This window comes from Corvus brachyrhynchos, unplaced genomic scaffold, assembly GCF_000691975.1.
Source record: "Corvus brachyrhynchos isolate BGI_N302 unplaced genomic scaffold, ASM69197v1 scaffold220, whole genome shotgun sequence".
Taxonomy (NCBI): domain Eukaryota; kingdom Metazoa; phylum Chordata; class Aves; order Passeriformes; family Corvidae; genus Corvus; species Corvus brachyrhynchos.
Genome location: NW_008236209.1, coordinates 5330284 through 5341076, shown reverse-complemented (window position 1 = coordinate 5341076; position 10793 = coordinate 5330284). Strand labels below are relative to the sequence as shown.

General features: G+C 46.2%; 1 protein-coding gene across 1 annotated transcript in view; it reads left to right on the top strand.

Moving 5' to 3' along the window:
• Positions 1–5467, top strand: part of TBX22 (T-box 22) — a gene marked incomplete at its 5' end in the record, with an annotated part of 6166 nt that extends 699 nt beyond the window's left edge. The window contains 2 exons of the mRNA XM_008642272.2: positions 9–128; positions 2842–5467. Of these exons, the coding sequence (XP_008640494.1) occupies positions 9–128; positions 2842–3437 (716 nt within the window). The remainder of the gene's footprint in view (positions 1–8; positions 129–2841) is intronic.
• Positions 5468–10793: the final 5326 nt, after the last annotated feature.

The window sequence follows — 10793 nt, the reverse complement described above, 5'->3', positions numbered from 1 at the left end:
CGCCGGCCCCGCGGCTGCGTTCATCGCGCTCTCGCCCCGCAGGGGGGTCCTGGACGGGCTCCTGGAGACCTACCCGTGGAGACCCCCCCTCGCCCTGGACTTCAAGGCTTTCGGCGCAGACAGCCAGGGTAAGTAAATCCCGCTCGCTGCCTCTCCCGGCCTCACGCCCGGAGCTCCTCGGGGAGCTCAAACCATCAAAGATAACGAGGTGCGTCCAGAAAACGAATCCCTGCATTTTGGGGGAGTTAATTCCGCGTGGGTTTGGACGAAATTCCTGTGAAAATGGATGTGAGAAGCCGGGAAGAACAGGGTGAGGGCGCGGGCTGCTCCAGCCCCCCGCTGAAACCAGAGTTAGACGGGCAGAAAAAAATATCTGAGCATGCAGGAGGCTAATTTGGAGTCGGGTTGTTCCGGCTTTGATCCTGTTACACTAATTGCTTCCAACCGGATTGGGAACATCAACTACAAACGTGGTAGCGGTGACCGCCCGTGTTTTCTGTAGCGGCGGCTTCTGCAGCGACAAATGCGATATGCAACAGAAAATAAAATTATCTGATATTTAGGATGCAGCAGTCGCACAGAAATGCAGGGAAGAGGAGGAAAATTTTCAGGGAAAATGCTCTCCTTCATCCTGACAAGTGCAATCGGTCCTTTACAGCCTTTTCCCAGAAAAGCGGCTTCAGAAAGTAATATTTGAAAACAGATTATTCACAGCGTCGAGGGGAAAAAACCGACAGCTCGTTTGCACTTTGGAGCGCTCCAAGTTGGGTTTAAAGTCGCGAGTTAAACTCTCGTTTATGTCAGGAACTCTTCAAAGGCTTGGGATACACAAAGTCACCCCTGTGTCTGCCGGGAAATGCTGCAAAAATCACAGCAAAAATTCATGTTCTGCAGGCATAGAAATCAGGGCACAAAGAAATCAGATTCGGGAGAAATTAAGAGGTTTATCAGCTGTAAAGAGATCTAAAGTTATTAATTATAATTGCCATTAGTAGTAGTACTGGTTTTATTAGTATTTTTAATAGGTTTTTTATTAATTTGATTTTTAGAAAATATCTTATGCAAAAAGCCCCTTTTGAACCCGTTTACCGGGGGAGAGGAGGTGGTGGATGAGCTGCATGAGGAATGAAACAACAGCAACTGCAGTGTTAAAGGTCCTAAAGTATTATTGTACATATAATATTAGAGCTACCTGGGATTTAAATTTTTTTTTTCTTGTTTAATGTATCTGGTATTTTTCAGGGTGAAATTACTGGACTGATATAAATATAACAAATCTCCAATTCCACTCCTAATAAAATATATTTCTGAAGAAATGCCATAAAACTGAAATCCCAAAGCTCTAAACCAAGGAGGTAAATTAAAAGAAATTATGATCAGCACGCTGAAGAAAGAATTGGCCATAAAACTTTTATTTTTAAGCCAAATAGAAAGGGCAGAAAACATCTGCTCATTGATCTGCTCTGTCCTTTCTGCTGCAATCCCCATTCCCAAACCTGGTCTGGAATTTGGATGATATTATTGCTTGGGATACCGTGGAGCAGATACTGACCCTGCCTTGCTCTGCTGTCTCCAACCATGTAGGGCTTCACTCGCTGCCTCATACACAAATATCGGCTCAATCCCACATTTTACATGACCCAAAGTCCCTGAGCCTTGAAGGACATCAGGATATGTCCAGGGATGAGGACTGGATCCTGCCCTGCTGATGTCAGGACTGAAGCAGCCACTGTCATCAGCAGGGAAGGGTGAGACCTTCACGCCGCAAAACCTTCCCGGATTATTGTGATCAAGGGCTGACCTGTGAGAGGCTCTGCTTGTTGGGAGCTTGGAAATTAATTTCCACAGCATCCAAAATCTTTGTGGTTTAAGATTTTTTTAAGATTTGCTATACCAGCAGATGTGGTTCAGTTTTACAGTTGATTTCAGGTTGCTGGTTGCGTGTAAAGGCAGATCAGATACCAGCCAGGCATTTTATTGCTCGGAATTGAGTGTAAATAGTAGCCCGAAAAGATCCACATTCTCTTATATCTTTTCCCAGTGATTTTTGGTAAGAAATTAAAATAAAGAGTGGGGGGAAACCCCTCTGGAAGAATTTGGTAATGAATGTGCAGCAGACATTTGGCTCTCCACAGGCGGGAGGTGAAACCAGCATCTGTGTAGCACCAGGGCCGGCTGCTCCCGAGCACCATTCCCACCTCGGAGCAGCCATCCCATCCCTGCTGCATTTTTACTCCTTGGGGTTGCTTTTCTCCCGAGTCCTGAAAGTGTTCATTCATCCCTTCCAGCAAGGAGGACGTTCACATGGCATGTGAGTTTGAATTTCTGGAGACACCGATAGCATTCAGGGGAATGTTTCAAATTGCTTGGGAAGCCAAGTGAAATGAGTCAATTCCTGTGAGCAGGAAGGTACAAAAAAATTCTCCATCAGGCTGAATATGCTTTTTTGTTCTTATATCCAAGGGGGAAAGGCTGTCTGGAATTTGCATGAAAAGTAGGGAACCTGAAATAGCAATGGTATGTGTGTATAGCAGGGGAGGGTTATCGGTCGTGCAGCCAGGTACAGATCCAGGTGTGTGTGGAGCTGGATTTACCATGATCCCAGCCCAAGTAATGGGATTAGACATGTGGAATATTGTTCTTAGACAAATACTAGGTAACAATAACCATTTATGGATAGATCTTCCCATTTTCCAGGAGCTGGTCTTTGGAGCGCGTTCGTGCTTGGATGGACACAGGCAGCATGGAGACCTGGAGAGGGAGCAGGACTCCTCCAAGGATTGCTGACTGGCTGTGGACACCAGTTAGCCCAGCCTGGATGGTTTCTATTTTCCTTTCCAGGTGGGAGCTCCAGCTCTTCTCCAGTGGCCTCCAGCGGTGGGACCCCCTCTCCTCTGAACCCCCTGCTGTCTCCATCCTGCTCCCCTCCCACGCTTCACTTGCCTGCGAGTAACCTGGGTGTGTCGTGCCCCGAGAGCTTCCTGCACCCCCTCAACGTGCCCCTCTACTACAAGATCTGCCCCACGAGCTTCTTGAGACAACAGGCGCTCCTCTTTCCGAGCCACGAAAAACTGGGAGCCACCAACCCGCATCTTCTACCCCACTTCATGGTGGATATGCCCAAACTGTCTTCCCTGAAAAATGCCAAAGCCGAAGACTTAAACACTCAGTGCCTACAAGCCCCCGGTTCTGCTGGTCAAATGCTGTATGGATTACATGCATCTGGAAACATTTTCCCATCAAGTCCCATTGCTCGGGAAGCACTTAATTGTTCTTTACATCCTCCATATGGCGTGTATGGTTATAACTTCTCTGTGCCATCCAGACTGATGAATGCAGCAGGGCATTTCAAAGTGAGTGACAGCATTCCGGCTGCTTTGAGGGACGGCAGATGCAATCACTCCAACTGGCACCCCACAATTAACCACTGCCTTTAGTGGGATCAGAGAATATTTCTGAGTGTTGCTATGTAAAGCAAGTCCTTCCTTCCTTCATACCCAGGGGCTTGTTAGCTATTGACTCTGAAACTCTGCATGGTACAGGAGCGGGATGGGCAGGCATTTAATCCTTTTATTTGTGGACGGAAGTGTTGTGTTATTGGGAGGGTGGAGGGTCTGAGATGACCCTTTTGGCCACATTTATGTAACAGCTGTAGGTTATGAGCAAACTGTCAGTCACCTTTTTACTATTTGCACTCTCAAGTGGGGACGTTGATGTCTATATTTCTACAAATGTGTTTTCTTTCTCTCGCTTGCCTTTAGTTAGCTCAGAGCCCTGGGGAGCTGCTGCTCACCCACTCGTGTTTTATCCCTAATTTCAAAGGGACTGTCCCGGACCTGGACTGGGGAAGGGAGCCACATCTGGCCAAGCACTCGAGCATGTTCTTAAGTTCCCTTGGCTCTAACGGGTCCTAATTAATGACATGAAAGTCCTTCATTTTCCAGGACCCAAGTGCCGCCGTTATCAGGGTGGGGACATAAATCCAAGTATCTTAAATCCAAGTATCTGCTGCCAGGGTAAAGAAAGGCAGGAAGAAAGATGGATGGGGTGAGAAGCTGGAGGGGTGCCCCAGAGCCCTCTTTTCCATGCCCCGTGGTCCAGTGGCACCAGCTTTGATGGCGTGGTGGGAAGGACAGGAATGGGGTCACACATCTCTCCCATGTGAGATGGATCCAGGCCGGGGCCACGGAGGATACATCTTGGAGAGTTGTGTGGGATGAAACACCCCCAGGAGCCCTGCAGGACCGTCCTCTGACCCAGAGCTCTCAGCCCAAAGAGACACAGAAGATCCACGTGGGATCTCATCCAGCCTGTGCCCAAGGGAAGGGCAGGGATGCTCCCGGTTCAGTCCAACGGAGAACATGGATCCTTTACAGAGAATTATAACTCAACAGGCCCTGGAATATGAGATTTTCAATTCCTTCCAAAAGTCCTGTTTGTTTTCTTGTAACCTGTGGATATTCTTGTTATTCCTATAAATAATCTCCAGCTCCCAAGGGCACCATGTAACTCACAATAAATCAGGACACAGGTTTTATTCTTTATTTGGTCGATGTTCAGTCTCTACCTAAAGTCAAATTTATCACTTGATAGATGGCAGAGATTGGAAAATAAGGCTTGGCTGGGACTAGCCCCATTTTGGGATTAATCCTGTATTTTCAAACACAACACACAATATAGAGGGATTAGGCACAGGTTTAAGAATCAAAACTGGTAGCAGAGTTTTGACGTTATTTTCATTCTTAACAGACAACAAATTCAGAACAAAACAAGCAGTATCAAAAGCTGCTCAAATATCAAAATTTACACTTTTACTTTCATGAGACTTTGATAAAATTCAGACAACATTGATTTCCCTAATTTTTCTGCTTTGGGTGTTCACAGAGCCCCCAGTGATGCCAGTATGAAATGGGTGGTTGTGGTAAATGGTCTGTACAACTGTAAAAATGAGCAAGCCTGCTTTCTTGGGCTGTTTCTTAGCAGTTAATCTCACTATTTTTATTAAAAAAAAAAAAAGAAAAAGGAATTTTTCCTACAGGAGTCCTTATTTCCAACATTGGTGATGACTGAATCCCTGTGGCAAGTCCACTGCTAGCCCTGGACAGGCTCTGTCCAGCTGAGTGACCACGACCCAGCCCCCACATGTGGTTGTACTCCTGGAGAGCTGGAAGGCTCTTCCTGATCAGTCACGAATTTGTGCAATGGGCAACTTCCAATTTTCCAAATATTTGCGGTTGCATAAGATATTCCAGAGTTGCTGGCCATGAGCTGTAATCCAGTAAATCAGAGTTTGGTTAAAAATGTGACTGATAGTGACTGGGAGAGATATTTTTGGTGCAGTGATTTGCTCCACCAGGAATGATGCTCAGCTGATTCCAGCAGAATTAAGCTGGATTTCAAAGCGCCTCCGTGGGTCCCGTAGGATCCCAGGTTTCACCATCCTCCCTCATGGCAGCCACATGGAAAACACTCCCAGAGCCTGGTCCCTGCAAGGTCTGAGTGTGTCCCAGGGGTGTCACACTTTGGGAGGGTGCTCTTCAGGCAGATCCAGACATACCAATTTGTCCGTATGAGAGGTTGGCAGAGTGTGAGAGAGGCTGCTTGATACGGGTTATCTGAGGCTTATTTCCGTTTCCTTTGCCTTCATCTCCTGGTTTTATCCTTTCAAAAATCACTGCAAGAAACAAAAAGGATGTTGGTGGTGTTTTCAGGCAGTCGTAGCTCTCTGTCCTGTGCCACCATGGCCACCTCAGACCAGACCAAGCTTCCTGGCCCTTCTGGCATAGGAATGTTTTCCATATCCACAATGGTGACTCAGCTGATTCACTTGCACTATCAAATAGATGAGTTTGCCTGTATATTAAAATAAATGTGCCCCAAAAAGCAGATAACCTGCATCTATACTCTCAGGGTCCTTTGTAAAACAGCCACTGGTGGGAGGTGATTGGCAGAACTCAAGAGAATAAATCAGATTAATAAATATGATTTATTGAACGTGAAACTTGGCCAGTCGAGGTCGATATTTCAAGCAGGCCCATGTGCCTGTCAATACAATCACATCATGTGCTGCTTTGTATTTCCTGCCACAAACATTATTGGAAAACTCTGGCAATTTCAAAGTTCACAATTCTTTGGGCTTCATGGGCAAATAGAAACATCACCTCAGGACTACAGTGCTATTTTTAAATGGGAACAGGGAGATAAAAATCAAAGGGTTTTTTTTAATGGTTAAACTTGCTGAACAATCTCAGCTATTAGTCATTTGACCTTTCCCAAGAGGAGTTTGAAGTTATTGGGGAATATCTGAGCCTGTTTATAGCACTCAGCAAGTAAAACTGGCCATTCCAGAGGTGCCGTGTCCATACCCGATGCCAGGACATGGGATGGGCTCGATGCTCAGACATGGGGGTGGATTTAAAATCCCGGGAGACAAAATACCCAGCAATAAAATTTTTAATCAAAGTGCAGTTTACTCTCTGGTTTCACCCAAATTTAATCCATCTATTGGAGAAGCCAAAGGCGTAGAGGGAGCATCGGATGTCGCTTTTTGTGATGGAAGTGCCTCGGTTTACATTTGATCTGCTGAGGTTGGGGCTGTAATTAGATGATAATTTGTATCACAATTATGCAAAGCAAACGAGGATTGGATAGCAAGATAGCGCAGAACAAATAAGCACCCAGACCATTTGAAATGCATCCAGTATGGAAACCATGTCCATGTGTGGCTGGGGCTGGGGACATGTTGTTCCAATAAAGCTGCAGAAAGGGAAAAGGCCGTGATCGGTTCCTCCAAAAGTTTCAAATGCTCATGTTTACAAATTTGTATTGCACATTAATATGTAAACACCGCCTATTGGAAACAGATGAGGCCACAATATTTACGTGTCCTTTCCTCTTCGTTTTGGGTGTCTGGTTGTCCCCCAGAACAAACAACATCTGTGATGACTCATAAAGCTCAGCTCAGGAAGCTAAAGGAGAGGTTCAGATAATTATAAAATCGCTGGTGCTGTGGTGACTCTCCTATCCCAGATGGATTTTGGGTTCTGGGTGCAGGGGAATGCATTCCCAACTCCAGTGGGGGTGTGCTAGGAGCACTCAGTGGATGGAGCTTCACTTTGCAGTGCCACAAGTGAAGCCTCATTCCTTGGCATTTACTGGATGAATTTTACAATTTTCTTTACTGCTGACTTGGAGCCATGTCAGGAATCATGGCATTGCTTGGAACATGCAGGAACTCCATCCATGCCTGCTCCGTGCTCCGCCAATGCTGCACCCACTGGGAAAAACAGATTTTGAAACATCAAGAATTATTTTTTATCAATTAATTTCCAAAAGGAAAAGGAAAAGCATCTTCCTTACAATGTGAATAAAAGCTTTGACTTGTTAATCACCTTTTCTTTCACTGGTTTATTTGCATTTTGGGATGCAAATTCCAGGCATCCCTTTCCGGGATCCCAGACTGCCGGCCCTGGGGAGTGAATGCCGGTGGATGCAGCAGTCAAGGCTGTTGGGAATGACAAGGGCTGAGAGGATTTTTGCAGATGTTGGGAATTGCCCTGCAAGCTGTTTGTGCTTAATAGAGCTCTGCTCTCCCCAGGCTCGTGGACTTTCTGAATTTTGCAGTTATTTATAAAGGCACTTCTCTGCCATGTCCCTTTGGTGACATTCCCAAGAAGGACCTACTGTCTACTTCCATCCATCAAACAATTTCCTCCCAGATTTTTGCTCCTAAAGCATCAAGTTTTCAGTTTATTGTAGCAATTAAGTACAAGAAGGAGTCCAGGTTTTGAGAAGGATCCCTTGAGCTTATAAATCAAATGACACAAAGCAGCAAGTAAAAGTCAAGACCTTTCTGGAGAGGGAAACACCAATGATAGGGAGAAGCCCTTGGAAAAATCATATTTGCTGCCTAAGGAGGCAGATCCTGAACAAAACCAGAGATGGGGGCAGGAGCTGAGGATAGCTTCTGGCTCTCTGAAGTCTGAAGATATATTAGATACATTTTTTTTTCAGATATTTTCAGCTATTTTCTCTTATTTCAAAAGCCTCACTTTTTCAGGCTTTCAGAGAATGGTGTTTTGGAGAAAATCACTTTTTCCTTCTTGGCGCTGCCTCCAGATCTCACCTCGGAGCTGGGTTCCAGCTCCAACAATTTCCTCGGGGTCCAGCCCAGCAGCTGGGAGCACTTAGCAGCTCGTCTGCCCCCTCCGCTCACCTGCCTGAGGAGCCCTGACGGGTCCATCTGCTTCCAGTCAGGCTCACATAAAACCTTCGGCTCTGAGGAGAGTAGAGGACTTGTGTGGTGACTTGGAGTTACTCCTGAAATTACTCAGCTGATGCTCCAGGGATGGATTCTGCCCTCAGCTCCTGGTCCATCGGAGAGAGCTGCTGCATCCCTTCCCTCTAGACCTGCTACATCCCTTCCCCCTGGACCTGCAGCCTGAAACCAGCAGAAATAGCCTTTTTTAGTCAGGTTTGGGTGGACGTTAAACACTGAACCATGATCCTGCCCTGGCTGTGCCCACATCATCTCAAGCACTCAGTGGTTTAAACCATTATCTTCCACCATACATTGCTTTAACCACCCTGTAGGTTTAAGGCAGTTTGTTAAATTTTGGGGCTGGGGTTGTGTTTCCTGGGTGTTTTCAATTCCAGGACAAAATGGAGCGATCCAGGAGGCTGGACTGGATCTGGTTTATCCTTAATGGCACAACCACACCCTCTGTGCTGAGTGCCTTTTAAATGTAAAAAAGAGCATAAATCCAGATACAAAGCAATGTTTCAAGTGCTAAATGGTTCATATCCATATAATAGTGAATTATTATTATTACTATTATTAAATATCAGGCAATGGGATGCAAGGAGCAGAGCCTCCTGTGCCCTCTAAAGCTGTGGAAACAAAGACACCTTCAAGTGAGTCCAGTAAGGTCCCATCCTCTCACAGGACTTGAGATTTGGGGCTGGAATGAGGGATTTTTCTCCCTGCAATGAAAGAATTTCACATGTCTTTCTCTAGAAATATTCACACAGGATTTTAACATCACTGCCTGTGCAAAATAAACAGATTTAAGTTTAGACCAATACCTTCATTTCTGGTAGCAAATCCTTGTCTGAAAGTGTTAACAAAGAGAAGAACTAACGATCTTCAAAAAATTTGATTATGAACAACTTTTCTTCCATGGAAGCAAATCCATGTTTAATATCCAGCTGCCTCACTCAGGACATGCAGGTGCCACATGTCTCCCTTCACCAGCAGTACTTTTAGCTTCAGCCCTTTGCTGAATTCTTCCTTTATGTTCGTTAAAAGTCGTTCGTTAAAATTAAGCAAAGTCGATATGCTATTTCCTGTATCGTATTTCTTCTAACATTATCAATATTGCTAATAAAAATAGAGATTGGAACAGTATGTTGTAATGGCCAGGATATAAGCCAGATCCTGCTGCACCTCAAATAAATATGAACTTGGCCTTTGGCTTTCATAAAAGCAGGATAACGTCTCTATCTGGGCTCTTCTAACGGATAACATCAGCCCCCTTTGCTTCGCTTCTCAGAATTCCCAGAATTTGAGAATTTAGGCTGGTAGAAGAAATACAACTCTGTGTCCTGGAGACTTTTGAGATTAAACCAAATCAAAGTAAAGCAAAGCCCCAAACTCCATTCCCAGCTGAAACAAAATCTGGCATTTCCAAAGCCATTGTGATTTGAAAGTGCTGACACTTCCCATGTTGGCCCTCGGAATTGCAAACGAGGAGCTCTTGGGAGACAGGATGGGACGGAGAGAACAGAGAAGAGCTCATATGGAACTGGTCAGGTCCAGGTGCTTCATCCCTGCTGCTGTTCCTCCTTCCCAAGCTGATGTCCCCACTTTCTGAGGTGGTTTTTAGTCCAAGAATTAGGAAGGAATTCTTCCCTGTGAGGGTGGTGAGGCCCTGGCACAGGGTGCCCAGAGAAGCTGTGGCTGCCCCTGGATCCCTGGAAGTGTCCAAGGCCAGGTTGGACAGGGCTTGGAGCAGCCTGGGCTAGTGGGAGGTGTCCCTGCCCATGGCAGGGGTGGGGACTGGATGGGCTTTAAGATCCCTCCAGCTTAAACCATTCCATGATTCCATGAAATGGGTTTGGGTGGTGTTTGAGCCATGTGTGTCCGTGAGGATCTTTCCACTATGTCCAGCTGCTCTCCACACCTTGAGGATCCTATGGAGAGTCGGGATTTCCTCAATCCAACATGTATGAATGATCCCTCTGGGAATGCATGGTCCTAGCTGCTGATCCATGGAGTCTGTCTCCAGGTCCAGCTGGTGAGACAGCCAGAGCACCCCGCTCCAAACTGGAGCCTCCCAAATGACCCAATATCACTTATTTTTTAACTGGTTTTGAGTATCACTCATGCATCTGGAGCCACGAGCCTTAATGAGCCATAAAAAGGAGGAATTTTGCTGGGTAGGTCTCCTGGACACAGAACAGAGCAGAGGATGGAAATGAGATCCAGCTCTGCCCAAGCCAAAACTTTCTGGAGGCGATGGCGAGTGTCTCTGCTGGCCATCCTGCATTGGGCTCATGGGGCAGGGATCCTCCTGCATCCACTGACTTCTCCCACCACCCTGCATCGAATCCAGACCCTGCTCAGGTTCCTAGGAAAATTCCCTCAAAAATTTGGAAGCTTCTGTGTCTCCTTGGGGTTGCATCCCTCACCAGAGCCACGGCTTGGGGGGTAGCGGGGCTTGGTCCATGTCCCACAGGTCTCCCTGTGCACTTGCTCCTCAGCAGGTGAAAACAGGGATTTGCTCCTCAGCTTA